Below are 19412 nucleotides of genomic sequence, written 5' to 3' on the forward strand. Positions count from 1 at the left end.
ACGACAACCCAGCGAGTTTTTCCATTTGACAAGTTGGTTCCCACGCTCCAAGAAGAGGGGGGGGGGGGGGGAATTATTGGGGTCTTGGTGTCTTGCCGACCGTCTGGAACATTCGGCCAACTAGTTGCCAGCATGTCGTGCTAACCCTCACGACTCCAGACTCCCGTCACGACGTCGACGCAGCATTCGGCAACAGTCTCAAGACCTCTTTCAAGACATGCCCGACATTTCCACATCAACACCCAAGACCTCGTGTACCCTAGAGTCGTGGGTAGTCTTGGCCTAGAGTCGGCAAGGTGTGAACGGGGCTTCAGACTCCACTCTGTCCAATAGAGCTGTGTGAGTGGAGCCCCCCCACACGTGAGATGCATACTCCATACGAGGGTGGACAAGACCCCTGTATATGGCTGTGAGGATGTCATAATTTGATATCCGCAACCGCATCCGCATCCACATTCTTGCAGAAACTGATATCCGCATCCGCATCCGCAAAATATGTAAATATGACATCCGCATTCATATCCGCATCCGCGGATCTCTAAAATCTGACATCCGATACATGACTAATCAAGACACCTCTCCACTTGATATTGACTTCTCTTTTGGCCACTCTTTACTTATATCTTTTTTAGGAGCAGTGTTTAGCGGGCCATTTAACTACACATTTTTATACCTTTGAGTTGCTTCCTTTCCTGTAGAAAAAAAAATTGGTGATCGTCAGTGTGTAAACCAAGTATAAACGAAGAGTTAAGCTTTGGAGAAAATGTATCATCTAGGTTCGAGGCTGTCAGGGGGACTGAGGAGTGGTGGGAAAGATGAAGAAGTGAAAATGTGAGAGAAGCTGAGAAGGCCATTGTTTTGGGTATGACGGGTGGATATTCTACTGATGAGGAGAATAAACAGAGATCAGGCTATAGTTGCGGAAATGAGTGGAGAATATAAAAAGCAGTCCAGAGCCGGTGGCTTAAGCTCAGCTCTTTCAGGCTCCGCCCTGGCCAGCAGAGGTTCGGGTCCCGCTCAGTCCGGGATTTTTCTGCTTACAAGAAGTGGTTACTCTGCTTCCTTGAGAATTTTCTTTTTACAGCAAGGGAGGCAGCTCAAGGGCAATAAAATAAAGCCGGCTAGGCACTGCTCCAATAAAACAAGACAGAGCTAGAGGCCAACGGAGAGGCCAGTTTCGGGAGGAGAAGTATCTTGACATTCCTCTTTTGACAAAGGTCAAGTCACTGGCAGGAGGAAATACAGAGAAGGGAAGGCTGTTCCAGTCTACCACACAGGAGTGTGTGATGTGTGAAGGTTCAACCAGTACCTAGTGATCAACTATAGTGAACTTAGTCAAATCGGGAGGGTACTTGCTGGGGATGACGAGTTATGTTCGTGATTAGGCCTTAGTGAATTAAACACACCCACACCCACATCCACACACACACACACACACACACGCCCACACACAGTAGGTAGGAAGACACCTACCGAGCGGACGTAAACTACTCCCGGTGAGGATATATGGGAAGTGAGGAGGGTGCTGAAGCCCTTCAGAGACCCGTCCCATGTCCTCACTAACCGTTTCCCTTTTGTCTCATCAACTCTCTAAAGACAGACTCCACCCTGGACGATTCTGGGCATATTCCTCCTACTCATCCCCCCTCTGACTCCAATATGCCTGTTATTAAGATTCTTCATAATGATGTTTTCTACGTCCTCTCTGGCCTCAACTCTCAGAAGGTTTATAGTCCTGATGGAGTGCCTTCTATTGTCCTTAAAAAACTGTGCTTCCATGCTGACACCCTGTCTGGTCAAAATCTTTCGTCTCTGCCTATAAACATCTACCTTTCCTTCCTGGTGGAAGTACGCCATCGTACAGCCTGTGCCTTAGAAGGGTGACCGTTCCAATCCCTCGAACTACCGCCCTATAGATTTACTTCCCTGTCTATCTAAAACTTTTGGAACAATCCTTAACCGGACGATTCAAAAGCACCTTTCCATTTCTAACCTTCTATCTGATCGCCAGTATGGGTTCCGCAAGGAGCGTTCTACTGGCGATCTTCTTGCTCTCTTAACTGACTCTTGGTCATCCTCTCTTAGCCGTTTCGGTGAAACATTATTCAACTTCTTTCAATAGAAGACCATCCCAACAGGAAACACTTGACTCCAGACTGGAGGCTGCAGAACGCATAACCTCAGACCTTGCCATAATTTCCGATTGGGGTAGAACGAACCTTGTGTCCTTCAAAGCCTCAAAAACTCATTTTCTCCACCTATCAAGCGACACAATCTTCCAAACACCTATCCTCTATTCTTTGGCAACACTCAGCTGTCACCTTCTTCAACACTAAATATCCTCGGTCTATCCTTAACTCAAAATCTTAACTGGAAGCTTCACATTTCCTCTCTCACTAAATCATCTTCCTCGAGGTTGGGTGTTCTGTATCGTCTCCGCCAGTTCTTCTCCCCCGCACAGTTGCTATCCATATACAGGTGCCTTGTCCTCCCTCGTATGGAGTATGCATCTCACGTGTGTGTGTGTGTGTGTGTGTGTGGGGGGCCTCCACTCACACAGCTTTATTGGACAGAGTGGAGTCTAAGGCTCTTCGTCTCATCATCTCTCCTCCTCTTACTGACTATTTTCTACCTCTTAAATTGCAGCGCGATGTTGCCTTTCTTTCTATCTTCTATCGATATTTTCACGCTGACTGCTCTTCTGAACTTCCTAATTGCAAGCTTCCCCCCCCTCCCGCGACCTCGCATCACACGACTTTCTAATCAAGCTAATCCTTATTATATAGTGTCCAAACCCCTTATGCAAGGGTTAACCAGCATCTTCACTCTTTCATTCCTCATGCTGGTAAACTCTGGAACAATCTTCCTTCATCTGTATTTCCTCCTGCCTACGACTTGAACTCTTTCAAGAGGAGGGTATCAGGACACCTCTCCTCCCGAAATTGACCTCTCTTTTTGGCCACTCCTCTGTACTCTATTCAGGAGCAGTAAGTAGCGGGCTTTTTTTTCATTATTGTTTTTTTTTCACGCCCTTGAACTGTCTCCTTTTCTGTATATATATATATATATATATATATATATATATATATATATATATATATATATATATATATATATATATATATATATATATATATATATATATGCCCAACATACTAGACCTTTTCCTTACCTCTATCCCTTCTGCTTACTCTGTCAAACTGTTTTCTCCGGTGGGCTCCTCCGATCACAACCTTATTTCTGTCTCCTGTCCTATCGCTCCTGTATATCCTCTGGACCCACCGAAGAGGCAATGCTTCTGGCATTTTGTTTCGGCTCGGTGGGACGACCTGAGGATGTACTTTTCCGATTGCTTTATGGAGAGAGACCCCTCCGTGTGTGCCCAGCGCTTCACAGAGGTGATTGTCTCTGGAATGGAGGCATACATTCCACGTACTTTTCTACTCCCCATGCTAAAAAGCCTTGGTTTATTCACGCTTGTTCTCGTGCTATCAAAGATAGTGAGGCAGCTCACAAAAGGTACCAGAGCCTTCGAACTCCCGTTAACCATGACCTTTACATTTCCGCCCGGAATCGTGGCAAATCTATTCTTCGACTTTCCAAAGACTACTTTATCCATAGCAAATGTCAACACCTAGCTGTCTCTAATTCTTCCAGAGACTTGTGGCACTTAGCCAAAAATATCTCCACAAATTTCACTTCTTCCTCTTTCCCGCCTCTTCTTAACCCAGACTCTCTCTTCATTCAAACTTTCTCTAACAACTCCACTCTAGACAATTCTGGGCATATTCTTCCTACTCATCCCCCCTCTGATTCCTTCATGCCTGTTATTAAGATTCTTAAGAATGATGTTTTCTATGCCCTCTCTGGCCTCAACTCTCAGAAGGCTTATGGACCTGATGGAGTGCCTCCTATTGTCCTTAAAAACTGTGCTTCCTTGTTGACACCCTGCTTGGTCAAACTCTTTTGCCTCTGCCTATCACCATCTACTCTTCCTTCCTGCTGGAAGTACGCCTTCGTACAGCCTGTGCTTAAGAAGGGTGACCGTTCCAATCCCTCAAGGCTCAAACTACCGTCCTATAGCTTTACTTTCCTGTCTATCTAAAGCTTTTGAATCAATCCTTAACCGGAAGATTCAAAAGCACCTTTCCAATTATAACCTTCTATCTGATCGCCAGTATGGGTTCCGTAAGGGGCGTTCTACTGGCGATCTTCTTACTCTCTTAACTGTTTCTTGGTCATCCTCTCTTAACAGTTTCGGTGAAACTTTCTCAGTTGCGCTAGACATATCTAAAGCCTTCGATAGAGTCTGGCACAAGTCTTTGCTTTCTAAACTGCACTCTTTCGGATTCTATCCCTCGCTCTGTTCCTTTATCTCCAGTTTCCTGTCCAGCCGTTCTATCTCTGCCGTGGTAGACGGTCACAGTTTTTCCCCTAAACCAGTCAACAGTGGTGTTCCACAGGGCTCTGTTCTATCACCCACTATTTTCCTGTTATTCATCAATGATCTTCTTTCCATAACAAACTGTCCTATCCACTCATACGCTGACGACTCCACTCTGCTTTATTCAACTTCTTTCAACAGAAGACCTTCTCAACAAGAATTACAAGACGCCAGACTGGAGGCTGCAGAACGCTTAACCTCAGACCTTGCTATCATTTCCGATTGGGGTAAAAGGAACCTTGTATCCTTCAATGCCACAAAACTCCAATTTATCCACCTACCAACTCGACACAATCTTCCAAACACTTATCCCCTATTCTTCGATAACATGCAGCTGTCACCTTCTTCAACACTAAATATCCTCAGTCTATCCTTAGCTCAAAATCTCAACTGGAAACTACACATCTCCTCTCTCACTAAATCATCTTCCTCGAAGTTGAGCATTCTGTATAGTCTCCGCCAGTTCTTCCCCGCTCAGATTTTTTCCATTTATAGGGGCATTGTCCGACCTCGTATGGAGTATGCATCTCACGTGTTAGGAGGCTCCACTCACACAGATCTCCTGGACAGAGTGGAGTCTAAGGCTCTTCGTCTCATCAGCTCTCCACTTCTTACTGATAGTCTTCTACATCTTAAATTCCTCAGTCATGTTGCCTCTCTTCCTATCTTCTATCGATATTTTCACGCTGACTGCTCTTCTGACTAACTGCATGCCTTCCCCCACCTTACCACTCCCTCGGCCCCGCTGCATTCGACTGTCTACATTAGCTCGTCCCTATACTGTCCAAACCCCTTTTGCAAGAGTTAACCAGCATCTTCAGTCTTTCATCCCTTACACTGGTAAACTCTGGAACAGCCTTCCTTCGTCTGTATTTCCTCCTGGCTATAACTTGATCTCTTTCAAGAAGAGTGTATCAAGACACCTCTCCACCCGAAATTGACATCTCTTTTGGACACTATACTATCTTCTGTTGTGGGAGCGGCAAGAAGAGGGCTTTTTTCTACACTTTGTGTTGCCCTTGAGCCGACTCTTTTGTTGAAAAAAAAAATATGGCAACTCCGCCTAATCCTATTTTTTCCTGTTTTTATTTAATGGAACAATATCTATTAGTATATCTATTAGTATATATCTACCTTGTGACAATGTTATGATATTTTTATAAGTATATTAAAGAAATATTCTACTATTCTCTAGTTTCATGCGAAATGAATTGTACTAGCAATATACTAATAAATATTGCTCGACTAAATAAAAACAGGAAACCATAGGATTAGACGGAGTTGCCATATAGAAACCAGGCCAATGTTTTTATTTTTTGCATATAAGCCCGATTCACAGAACTTGTTACTCTCGTTCACCCTTATGCAATTCAGATCCCAAATGCAAGATTTTACGAACATATATATTATTTCTTCCCTTTTGTTTGTAAAATTTCATTTCCCTGTATTTCTTCCTGTCTGCAACTTAAATTTTATCAAAAGGGGACTTTCAAGAAACCTAACCATGAAAAAATTGAACCTTTCTTTCTGGCCACTAATGATTTCTTTACTTTTGAGAAGCGTTTAGCGGGCTACTTTGTTTCTCTGTTTGTATGTTTTTGACCTTCAGCTGCTTCCTTTCCTGAAAATTAAAAAAAATCCTGTCACCACCTCCACAACGACAAATTTATATTCACCTCCCCACGACAGTACTCATCACCCTCAACTAGTCCTCGCCATTGCCTTCCCACTTCCCCACAACTGCATTCTTCTCCCTACCCTCCGCTGGCCCTCACCGCTGTCTTCCAACTTCCCGCGACTGCACTTTTCTAAGACCTTGAATCTTCTCCTTACCATCTGTTAGCTCTCACCGTTGCCTCCCCACCTTCCTACGACAGTATTCTTCCCCTGCCCCTTTCCGCTGCATCCCCACCTCCCGATAACAATACTCTTCTCCCCACCCTCAGCTGGCCCCCACTGCTGCCGCCCCACCTCCACACGATAGTAGGCTATTCACACCTCAGCTGACCTTCACTGCTGCCTCCCCATGTCCCCACAACAGTATTCTTCTCCCAACCATCCCCACGACTGCACTCTTCTCCACCCTTAGCTGGCTCCTACCGATGTTTCCCCACCTCTCACGACAGCACTCTTCTCCCAACCCTCAGCTGGCCAACACCTCTTCCTCCCCACCTCCCGACGACAGCACTCTTCTCCCCACCCTCAGCTGCCCCTCACTAATGCCTCCCTACCTCCCCATGACTGTACTCTCTTCCGGGTCTTCCCACCCTTCAGCTGTCCCTCACCGCTGCCTCCCCACCTCCCCACGACTGTACTTTTCTCCCCACCCTCATTTGTCCCTTTACCGCTGCCTCCCCACCTCCCCACGACAGTAATCTGCTCCCCACCCACACCTGGCCCTCACCGCTGCCCCCCACCCTCCCCACGACAGTACTCTTCTCCCCACCTTCAGCTGGTCCTTACCGCTTCCTCCCTACCTCCCCACGACATTACTCTTCTCCCCACCCTCAGCTGGTCCTCACCGCTGCCTCCCCACGACAGTACTCTTCTCCCCACCCTCAGCTGGTCCTTACCGCTGCCTTCCCACCTCCCCACGACAATACTCTTCTCCCCACCCTCAGCTGGTCCTCACCGCTGCCTCCCTACCTCCCCACGACAATACTCTTCTCCCCACCCACACCTGGCCCTCACCGCTGCCTCCCCACGACAGTACTCTTCTCCCCACCCTCAGCTGGTCCTTACCGCTGCCTCCCCACCTCCCCACGACAGTACTCTTCTCCCCACCCTCAGCTGGTCCTTACCGCTGCCTCCCCACCTCCCCACGACAATACTGTTCTCCCCACCCTCACCTGGCCCTCACCGCTGCTTCCCCACCTTCCCACGACAACACTCTTCTCCCCACCCTCACATGGCCCTCACCGCTGCCTCCCTACCTCCCCACGACAATAATCTTCTCCCCACCCTCAGCTGGTCCTCACCGCTGCCTCCTCACCGCCCCACGACAATACTCATCTCTCCACCCTCACCTGGCCCTCACCGCTGCCTCCCCACCTCCTCACGACAATACTCTTCTCCCTACCCTCACCTGGCCCTCACCGCTCCCTCCTCACCTCCCCACGACAATACTTTTCGCCCCACCCTCAACTGTCCCTCACCGCTGCCTCCCCACCTCCCCACGACAATACTCTTCTTCCCACCCTCAGCTGGTCCTCACCGCTGCCTCCCCACCTCCCCACGACAATACTTTTTGCCCCACCCTCAGCTATCCCTCACCGCTGCCTCCCTACCTCCCCTCGACAGTACTGTTCACCCCACCCTTACCGCTGCCTCCCCACCTCCCCACGACAGTATTCTTCCCACCCTCAGCTAGTCCTCACCGCTGCCTCCCCACCTCCCCACGACAATACTCTTCTCCCCACCCTCAGCTGTCCCTCACCGCTGCCTTCCCACCTCCCCACGACAATACTCTTCTCCCTACCCTCACTTTGCCCTCACCGCTGCCTCCCCCCCTCCCCACGACAGTACTCTTCTCCCCACCCTCAGCTGGTCCTCACCGCTGCCTCCCCACCTCCCCACGACAATACTCATCTCCCCACCCTCAGCTGTCCCTCACCACTGCTTCCCTATCTCCCCACGACAATACTCTTCTCCCCACCCTCAGCTGTCCCTCACTGTTGCCTCCCTACCTCCCCACGACAATACTCTTCTCCCCAACCTCAGCTGGTCCTTACCACTGCCTCCCCACCTCCCCACGACATTACTCTTCTCCCCACCCTCAGCTGGTCCTCACCGCTGCCTCCCCACAATACTCTTCTCCCCACCCTCACCTGGCCCTCACCGCTCCCTCCCCACCTCCTCACGACAATATTCTTATCCCCACCCTCACCTGGCCCTCACTGCTGCCTCCCCACCTCCCCACGACAATACTCTTCTCCCCATCCTCATCTGGTCCTCACCGCTGCCTCCCCACCTCTCCACAACAATACTTTTCTCCCCACCCTCAGCTGTCCCTCACCGCTGCCTCCCCACCTCCCCACGACAATACTCTTCTCCCCACCCTCACCTGGCCCTCACCGCTCCCTCCCCACCTCCTCACGACAATACTCTTCTCCCCACCCACAGCTGTCCCTCACCGCTGCTGTAACGGGCTTGTCGGGGGGCGTGTAAAGGGCGTTGATTAAGACTTCAGCTTCCTTAAGGCGAATTATATTCGTAGCCTATATGTACAAGAAGCGTCGGAGCGAGAGCGACTGTCGTTGTGTGTCAGTCGGACTCTCGTGAAGGAGTGACGAGTTACAGGTTGGAAAATAAATGTTACAATTGGTCACGTAGGTCAAGGTGACCTCTGCGCACCATCGGAGTGCGAAGTATACAAAACTGAGACGGTAAACACTGACGGACTACATTCCTATAAGGTGGCGTGATCTATCTGTCGTGGGTTTTTTCCATTGACAATTGTATGCCTAATTCGTGGTGATATTAAATAATAATAATAATACATTGATATCCTAATATAACACTGCTCGGTCACCTACCAGTGATCGCGACCTCGCGATATACAAAAATCTAAATAGCAGTCTAGTTACCATGAACATACATAGTGGGAGTTTGTCAAGCAGACTGCCTATGATAAAATTACATTAAAACACTGGCTATGTAAGAACATATGTGGAGTTATAATATAAATAGTGAGAGGTAAACCACAACGTGTGTGACATGAAACATAAGAAATCTCTCAAAAGATAAATATAAGGACACATGTATAAGAAGCTATCAACTGGCATAGTTACAGACAATGAAACGTTGATCTAGCTCCTAAAAAAATACAGTAGTGAAACATACAGTAGTATAGTGAAACAGTACAATGTTAAGTATAGGAGCAGCCAGGTTTCTGCCCCCTGACTTGTCTGAGAAAAGGAAAAACTACCTTGCCAGTGGCCTCCCTGCATCCAGTCGCCGTGTTTGCACAGCCAAATAATCGTGCAGGACAGAGTTCCTCCTAATAAGGTAGCACATGACGACGAGACTGACGAACATCAGCAACATTGGTACAAAAAATCCAGGGTACAGGTAGGGGAGATGCAAATAATCAGGCAGCGTTTCCTCCAGGGTTTCCGCAAACTCTGTTTTGTTTGCGAAAGACAATGCATTAAGAATTAGTCACATACGAGATGCTGGAGAAGTAAATGTCATCGAGAGACCGTAGAGGAAACACTCGATGGGAAATACTGGCCGTGAAAACCAGACGGATCCGGGACGTGTACGTTGTTATGTTAGTGGAGCGGATATAGTATGCTATCGCTATGGCATAGTGACCAGTAACCCGTTGATAAGTGGTACCCTCCGGGCAGATGACCGATACCTAGAATGACTGAGGGAAATTAAAATAATGCAGACCCTGAAAGTTCTTATGGAAAACAGGCGTTGGTGGTAGCTGCTTGTAAGGGCACAGGGAAAGAGCGTCAGACGCGTTCACGCGGGTGAGGGCGATATCGCATACCCCTCTCCGAACTGGTAGGAAGGCAAAGAGAGACGCAGAGCAATAGAATCGCCCGAAGACCGTCTCCTTGCAATACTGCAAGAGTGAATAGCTACCCGTTGAATACAGAGCGAAATCCTTCGCGATTAGAACAAGAGACGGGGACGCGTCCAGGGCTAACACACTGTCCTTAGCTGAAAAAGGGAACGGGACAATTTCGTGTGCCTCAAACACGTCCGCCGTCTGAAATGGAACATGAATGATTATGGCATCGGGGGTGAGGCTGGACTCAATCAAGGGGTAAAAATATTGACTCATGTCTGGGGTGAATAAAGGTGTTAGGCTATAATTTTGATACCCGATTTGGACAGTCGTTCTCAAATCGTGTAGAGGGAACAAGGCAGGTGTGACTCTACCGTGCGCTGCATCAACTATGTTGCTAATAACCTGCTGATTTGCCATTGCGACGGAGTTAATGACGTTTTCCAATACATGCAAGGCCTGATCTAGGAGGAGAAACTGATTCACCTGGTCGATCTGTTTGACAACTATGTTGATAACCTCTACCATCTTATTTGTCTGCTCTAGCAGTTCCTCAATGTTAGTATGCAATCGCGCAAGAGTTCTACAATTGGCGTTGATCACCCTGCGATTTCGGGCAGTAAAAGGAAAGTACATGAGCGTAGTGGTCCCGCAAATCGCGAACGTCCTCGTCGGTTGCCGTACCGAAGAGGAACTTTGAGGCGGACCCAACGATGTTGAGCAACCCCCTCTTTACCCGAGAGTGAACTGAGTGAAAACTATAATCCGTGTCTACCTCATCAACTTTTCCCCGTAAGAACATAATCCTATCCTCCAGTAGTTGAAAAAGAGTCAGAGAGTTGGTACTAGAAGGTGCCTTTGATTCCCTAGTCTTGGTAGCCCGTATGGCGTCTGCCAAGCCGAGTAGTTTTTTTCTGAGACTATCCTGATTGCGTCAGTTGTGTTGGTCAAGGAAGTATATGGATATTTTACGAGGACCACATCTTCTATGAGGAAGACCTCTCCTATGTGTGCCGTGAGGGCACCAGGCTTCAGGTGGATGGGCGTTGTTGCAAGCAGGGAGCCGAGGGACAACAAGATGATCAGAAAATGCAACATCATGATTTGAAAGTGGTGGGAATGAAGTATTTAAACCCGTGGTCTCAAGTTATAGCTATGGGTGTTGGGATTATCTTGTTGAACATTTGACTCTGAGGGGGAATTACCAATATCAAGGTCCAAAGGTGAGGGAATTACTTTCAGACGATCACTGTGAACTTCTAGACTGACTCCACTATTCGACTCGAGAACCTCGAGCCGATTTCCCCTGACATTCCGAACAACTCGGTAAGGACCCACAAATTTAACCCCCAGTTTCGAACTCCTTTCCGCTTGCTTAATCATGACTGTGTCACCCTCTTTTAATTTCACCGGGACGGCCTGTTTGTGTTGTTTTGACATCATTTCAACCTTCGTAGCTTTTAACGTACACCTAACTTATGAGTGTATCTTGGAAAACATATGCATCTGCTGTTGTGCGTACCTATCAATGTTGTAGAAAGGTTGTTGTGGGATTGTTAGGAAGTCGTACGGAAGACGTTTCTCCACCCCATATAAGATGTAGTAGGGAGACTTCCCCGTAGAGTCGTTTATCGACGTATTTATGGAAGCGGCTATATGCGATAGCCAATCCTCCCAGTTATCGTGGAGATCGTTCACGATAGGCCTGAGGACCTGTAAGATTTTCCTATTAGCCCTCTCCGCCAACCCATTAGCAGCTGGGTGGTAAGCTGTGATGAAGGATTGCATGATGTTAAACTGAGCGCATATTTCGCTCAATACTGAGTTCCTAAACTCGGTGCCATTGTCACTCAAAAGAATTCGAGGAGACGAATGTGGACACAACACGTGAGTCAGGAGGGCATGGGCCACGCGTGTGGCTGTCTTGTCCTTGAGAGGCGCTAGAACTAGAAACCTAGAGAACTGGTCGACGCACACCAATAAGTAGCGCGAACCATGTTGGCTCTGGGGGAGCTGCAATAAGTCTATATTAACAACATCCCATGGCTCCTCTGGTACTGGGTATTGCAACATAGGTGCTGGCCCTTTGACGGACCCCTTGTGCTTAGCACAAACGACGCAATGTGCGACATGTTTTTCTACATCAACCCGTAATGTGGGCCAGTAGAATTTTCGTCTGGTGACAGATAGCGTCTTGTCTCTTCCTGGGTGACCCGCAATGGGTGTGTTATGGACCAGCTTAACCGTCACGGGGACGTATTTGTCTGGGATGACCAGTTGGTCTATTGGTACCGGTTTGGTTGGCCATGACCTACAAAGGAGGTTGTCCTCTGATAGGAAGAATTGTGAAAAGGGAACTGGCAATTCAGGAAGGTTTGTTTCGTCTCCCGACTCGAGGGCGTAAATTAACCTCTTCCACACAGGGTGGTCTCGCTGAGCAGTGTGTAGCTCAGGTGAAGTGAAGTTCTGGATGACCTCTGGGGTGGTAATCGCGCCTATCGGAATATTCCGAGATAAGGTATCTGCGACCACATTTGTCTTCCCGGTAGTATATTTTATATCCGGATTGCATGCTTGGATCGTTAAGAACCATCTTGCCAGACGACCGTGTGGGTTTTTTCCCTTGAAAAGATCGCGTGGCCCGTATACACCACAATTATGTACCCCATCACAATGTCACGAAAATGCTTCAGAGCCCACACAATGGCAAGAGCCTCTAGGTGGGTAACAGAATAGTTATTTTCCGGAGCTGTTAGTACTCGACTGGCGAACGCTATCACATGCTTTTTGCCGGACTTATCTGTTTACATCAGAGCGGCTCCTAGTCCACTAGCCGAAGCGTCGGTACAAAGCTGAAAGGGGTCCTTGAAATCCGGAAAGACAAGGACCGGAGCCTGTGTAAGCGCTTTCTTTAAATCCTCAAAGCTCGTTTGTTGAGCTGCGAGCCACTGAAATGGTACGTCTTTCTTTAATAGATGGGTCAGGGGACTCGCGCGTGCTGCGAAGTCCTTTATGAAAGGCCTGTAGTAACCTGCGACACCTAAGAAAGACCGTACCTTGTCCGCAGACGTTGGCTGAGGGAACTCGGCAATAGCTTTTATTATGTCGTCCACTGTGTGGATGCCGAATTCGTCCACGACATGCCCCAAGAACTTGATCCGAGGCTTTAAAAATTCACATTTGGTGATTTTGAGCTTTAATCCGACCTCTTGAAGTCTGTGTAGGACTGCTTTTAGTGTTTCTATGTGTGCATGCACGTCTTTACTTGCTATGATGATGTCGTCTAAATACACATAGACAGAGTTGCCCAGCAAGTCACCAAAAATACTGTTCATTATCCTTTGGAAGGTCAAGGGAGCTCCTTTGAGCCCGAACGGCATCCTCGTCCACTCATAGTGGCCATGAGGTGTGCTGAAAGCCGTTATTTCACGTGACTCGGGGGCCATGGGCAGTTGCCAGTAGCCACTGACCAGATCAAGACTCGTAAAGACTTTATTTCCTCTACCTCGCCGAAAATCAATCACAGGACGATAAGAACCGTCTTTCTTTGGAACCAGAAACAAGGGTGAATTCCACGGGGAATTCGATTCTTTGATTTTTTATTTATTTATTATTTTTTTTTTTTACAGCAAAGGAGACAGCTCAAGGGCACAAAAAAGTAAAACATTAATAAAAAAAAAAAAGCCCGCTACTCGCTGCTCCTAAAAAGAATCCAAAGAGGTGGCCGAAAGATAAGTCAGTTTCGGATGACACCTTGTTCTAATATTTCAGAGATAAGTTGTTGCACGACCTCCCTCTGACTGTGGGGGAGCTTGTACGCATTGATATATACATGATTTGTATTGGGTTTTAACTTAATGTGGTGTTCAGCACACTGCGTAACTCCAAGCGGCTCGCCTGGTAGAGCAAGCGCCCCTCCATATTGTTCCAGGAGCTGGACTAAGGTTGGCTTAATTTCGGAATAGTGTGCAACTTTTAGGAATGCCTCTAAATTAGCTGTGTCTTGCTCGGGAGAAGCCTGACACGCCGAGGTTATGCCTGAGACTTGGGCTGAAGAGTATTCAGCTGGTTCCGGGGCGACATTTCTCCCATACACTAGACACTGGCATAATATAACACCGTGTTTTAAGGATACAGGGGATCCAGACGTGTTTACATATTACCAATGCCTTTGCAAAACCTCCCTCCTTGACTGTCGCAAGAGTTACGTCCACCGTCACGCGGTGTATGTGAGGAGCTCCGTCGATACACACATCACTGCCCGTCGGAGGGGCGTTAGGCAAACGGATTTTAACAAGTTTTGCAGCACGAGCCGGAACTATAGGAGGACCTTCTACGACTGCCGTTACTGTCCGCCACAAGTCTGCAATGGTTTCGTGTGGTTTGACCGTAAGAGGTGACACTTGGGCGGTGGCAGTCCCTGAGTCTGTGGTGGGTTGGTCATTTTCCCCCTCTGAGGGTGGGATTACAGGTGACAGAGGCGATGGATTTACCATCCCCTGTATGCGTCGGCCTTGATACACGATCGCATTGCTTTCAGGGTTTATGGTTATGTGCAGGTCTTTCATGGCGTTTAATCCTTAGATCCCGTCCACAGGTAAGGCAAACCTGCTAGAGACATAAAAGAAATCTCGAAAGGGACATATTTTTTCATGTAAGCTGACTGTTAGTGGTACTCGCCCAAGGATTCCCAAAGTGGTGCCCGTCACGCCTACCACATTCTGGTCGTTCTCTTGGAGCGGCCAATTTTCCCCACTCGCCTGTCGTGTCAGTGACCTGGAAGCGGAGTCGGAGATGACATTGACTGTGGCACCTGTGTCAACCGCTAAGGTGAGTGAAATTTTGCCCACCTTGCAAGGGAGGGCAATTATGCTTGTCCGTCCCAAGGCGACAATGACGGAGTCAAGTTGTTCCCAATTCGTATTGTCCTGAAGGGACACTTGGATGTACGCCTCGGGGCTGTCACGAAGTCATGTCTTTTTATTCTGAGAAGAGGAGTGTGGTTTACTGTCCGCTGAGGACTTGTACTTCTGTTCCTCCTTGGCCTTTTGTATTGCAGAACAACTGTCTGAATCATGAAAACAATTCCCGTGGATATGGCAAAAGGCAGCCTTCCGCTGATGGTTTGGCCTAGGGTTCCTGTGGGATGAATGATGCCCGCCCCTGTAACCTCCTGATCTCCTATGTGAGCCCTGTCTTGAATGTGTTGATTCCCTACGTTTCGCGAAGCAAGAATGTTCAGAATGTCCTGATTGTTTGCAAAAACTACAGGTGAGAGATACCTTACTTTGAGCCTGCAATGCTGCGGTTGTTGCGAGGGGTTGCTGGTGAGGGTGTTCTTGAACCCGGGGGTGAACGAATGCTGCGGCCTGTAATTGATAAATAATGAGTGCCTGAACATAAGATTACTTTAGTAAATTCACCGGTTTTGGTATCGTGTTCCGTACCCTCTTCGTCTGTGGTCTGTGTTAAATGCATAAAAAGTGTCGCCGAGTTTAGCGAGAGTGTCTTTGTTCATACTATGGATTAAATCATTTACATTTAACCAATAAACGGAACGTGTATGAATTAATAGTTTGCGCCAAAACCCTAAAAAGGCAAGAAAGAATGGCTAGCAAGGTGCATGTTAGACGTAATAGAAGTTAAGGTTATAATGGAATGCCATAATGTTATGGGTATATGAAGAAAGAACTCTATAAACAAAGTGGTAGTTTAAGTGAGTATACCATTGAAGCTCACGTCTTCTCTCGAGCAGCGAAAAAAAAACGGAGGCAGGGCATACTGATGAAGATTAACTTTGATCAGGGAACTCACACTATACTCAATATACCCGATAGCAAACAATAAGAAAGAATCAATATCGTATGCGAATGAACGTTACTCTCACAATTATGACTGATTAACAGTGTTAGGAACACAGAAAAAAAAAAGGTCGGGCCTCTGCACGGAACAATAATGAAATAAGCCGAGTCGGCATATTTTGACAAGAAGGGAATATCCACAAATACCAAGATTAATCAGCTGATGTAGTGGAGAGGGCGACGGTTTGTGATGCCCTGGGGTACGTGCAGTCGTTGTAGGCGCGTCAGGAAACCTCGGCCGCGGCCACAGCGGCGGTGAGATGTGAGGGAAGGGCGGACATCGGAGGACTCGTAATGGCTGTTGAAAACTGCTGACCCAGCGAATTGAGCGGCCGCAGTTGGGTGTCGGTACACTGCCGCCAGACGTATGATGGCCGCGGCGTTCTTGTTATATTAAGATATGGGCCGCGGTGGCAGATAAGACGACTTGGGTGTGTAACCTCTTGAGAAGACGCCTAGCAGGAAACGGTAGTGGGAACAGGTTGCAGTCACCGGGAGATGTCCGCGGGTACCCTTGCTGAATGTTTGCCGGAAGAGGTTTGGCCCGATGCTCCCGGCAGCGGCGGTGTTGCCGCCAGCTGTAGAGCGAGGGGCATGTGGGGTGTTCCAAGGTCAGCGGGGCGTGCCTGTTCCTTGCTGGTGTGAATACTTCTGCCGTATCGTGGAGTGGCTTGCAGTGCTCGTAGCACCCTCACCTGGCCCTTACCGCTCCCTCCCCACCTCCTCCCGACAATATTCTTCTCCCCACCCTCAGTTGGTCCTCACCGCTCCCTCCCCACCTCCTCACGACAATATTCTTCTCCCCACCCTCAGCTGGTCCTCAACCGCTGCCTCCCCACCTCCCCACGACAATACTCTTCTCCCCACCCTCAGCTGTCCCTCACCGCTGCCTCCTCACCTCCCCACGACAATACTCTTCTCCCCATCGTCAGCTGGCCCTCACCGCTGCCTCCCCACCTCCCCACGACAATACTCTTCTTCTCACCCTCAGCTGGCCCTCACCGCTGCCTCCCCACATCCTCACGACAGTACTTTTCTCCCCATCCTCAGCTGTCCCTCACCGCTGCCTCCCCGCCTCCCCACGACAATACTCTTCTCCCCATCGTCAGCTGGCCCTCACCGCTGCCTCCCCACCTCCCCACGACAATACTCTTCTTCTCACCCTCAGCTGGCCCTCACCGCTGCCTCCCCACCTCCCCACGACAATACTCTTCTTCTCACCCTCAGCTGGCCCTCACCGCTGCCTCCCCACCTCCCCACGACAATACTCTTCTTCTCACCCTCAGCTGGCCCTCACTGCCTCCCCACCTCCCACGACAATACCCTTCTCACCCTCAGCTGGCCCTCACCGCTGCCTCCCCACCTCCCCACGACAATACTCTTCTTCTCACTCTCAGCTGTCCCTCACCGCTGCCTCCCCACCTCCCCACGACAATACGCTTCTCCCCACCCTCAGCTGTCCCTCACCGCTGCCTTCCCACCTCCCCACGACAGTACTTTTCTCCCCACCCTCAGCTGGTCCTCACCGCTGCCTCCCCACCTTCCCACGACAGTACTTTTCTCCCCACCCTCAGCTGTCCCTTACCGCTGCCTCCCTACCTTCCCACGACTGTACTCTCTTCCCAACCCCTGGGGTGTCCCTCACCTCTGCCTCCTCACCTCCCCATGACAGTATTCTTCTCCCCACCCCCAGCTGTCCCTCATCACTGTCTCCCTACCTCTCCACGACTGTATTCTCTTCTCAGCTCTCAGCTGTCCTTCACCGCTGCCTCCTCACCTCCCCATGACAGTACTCTTCTCCCCACCCTCAGCTGGCCCTCACCGCTGCCAGCCCAATCTTCCGCGGTTACTTGTCTGACGTGGATTGCCGATGGGACATTATCGCAGCCTCAGTGGATTGCCGCACCAGAGAGGAGAAAGGCTTTGAACCCCTCAAGAACGACAAATTTGTGATACCCAAATCTCGCTGTGGTTCCGTGGACTGTTACTTGTCTGAGTTTGGCTCCAGGTGAGTGTGTAGTTTTGCTCATTAGTTTTGCTCTTTTTTTCTGATCTGTATTTTAGTTGTTACGCGTCGAATACACGTCCCGTTCACGCACTGTTTAATCTCATCTTGTAACATTCGTTCATGCGACACGTTAAAACCGAGAACTGGCGGAACGGGAACGATCCTTGACATGTATAGGCATCAACTGCCTTCGCTTGAATGTTACGCACGGTGGTTACGAGATTCTGTCCTTCTAGATTTTGTTGCATGGACTAGTTGCGATACAATGTTCAGTCTGCGTGTCTGTACCTGACTTCATGACTTCATTACTCAAAACTTTTGGTAGTATTAATCATTGAAAAGTTTCCTAGCATTTTTTTATGAGTAGGTTATGCCTTACTTAAAAAACGCACAGGATGTGTTTGCAGCATATGAAAGACTTTGCTAATGCTCCATAGGGAATTTTGAAGTGGTGTTACCATACCATACCATATTCACAGAATGATTCCTATGCTGTAAGGTAAAGGTAACGGTGAGTACTTACGTATATCTGCACGTGGTTTCGGTGCTCATCTCCGAACCGATGGTCTCACCATGTACCCATTTATCGACCAGCCCCAAATGGCTGAGGTTCATACCGACTGCCCTGGCCGGGATTCTAACCCAGCTCGCTGAGTCGTAGCCAGGCACGCTAACCACTGCTTCACGGAGAAAATATTACAATACACAAGCAGCCTCACACTCAAGAGTTCATGACGCTCTTCCCCTCTGATGCAGGTACAATGACATTCCTATGGTGTACGACAAGAAGATTGAACAAAATTTGCTGGACAGTAAGGTGGACAAGCAGATGGCCCAGCACATGGCCCACCTCTTCATCAGGGACGCCCTCTGTCTTTACTTTGAAAAGATTCACCAGGACGATTTGAGGGAGATGGACCATTTTGAAGTGAGTCGCTTCAAATCTTCCTTGAATATCCAATCACACAGGTTCTAAACTGTATTTTTTGTTCTGTTAGTTCAGCTCAAATTGTGAAAAAAAAGTACACCTTACACATAAAGATTCCACTGTACAGACCCTTCAGCCAGGAGTCAAATGTGCATGCTAAACTCTGTTCAGTTTAGCTAATAGTATTAGATCACTTCTCAGTTATTCCTGTCGAGTTGTGAACAAAAATAAGAACCCACTTTAGTGTAATCTGTTCTGACTTGCTACTTGGAAAGAAACTACAAATTCACAATGAGTTTATATAGAGGAGAGTAGATGATTTTGCCCATAACTGTATATATTACGGAAACAAATGTATATTTTTTTAGCAACTTGAAAGAATTTGAAATCGTCTGGAAGAGTTTGTGCTAAACTGAAGATTAAACTGTAGATTTTATTTTGACAGGATAATTGTCTGAAAAGGTTGTTCTTGCCTAATGTGGAGTTTGACATGTCTCATTCCCTTCTCAGAACATCCAGAACTGAATTCTTAGGGTATATGGTTTTGGAAAGGTTGTTGCCTGTCAGCTTGCATTCCTTCCTCAAAATATCCATAACTGAAGCTCTTGTTCTAGTAGGCTATTTGTATGAAAAAGTTGTGTAACTTAAGA

At 48.3% G+C, this 19412-nt stretch overlaps 1 protein-coding gene across 1 annotated transcript in view; it reads left to right on the plus strand.

Moving 5' to 3' along the window:
* LOC126993587 (glutamate--cysteine ligase-like) overlaps window positions 1-19412 on the plus strand; it is a 174991-nt gene that overhangs the window by 84033 nt on the left and 71546 nt on the right. Inside the window, exons 9-10 of the mRNA XM_050852721.1 lie at window positions 17638-17834; window positions 18591-18762. Of these exons, the coding sequence (XP_050708678.1) occupies window positions 17638-17834; window positions 18591-18762 (369 nt within the window). The remainder of the gene's footprint in view (window positions 1-17637; window positions 17835-18590; window positions 18763-19412) is intronic.

This window comes from Eriocheir sinensis, unplaced genomic scaffold (genome assembly GCF_024679095.1).
Source record: "Eriocheir sinensis breed Jianghai 21 unplaced genomic scaffold, ASM2467909v1 Scaffold64, whole genome shotgun sequence".
In the NCBI taxonomy this organism is placed as follows: domain Eukaryota; kingdom Metazoa; phylum Arthropoda; class Malacostraca; order Decapoda; family Varunidae; genus Eriocheir; species Eriocheir sinensis.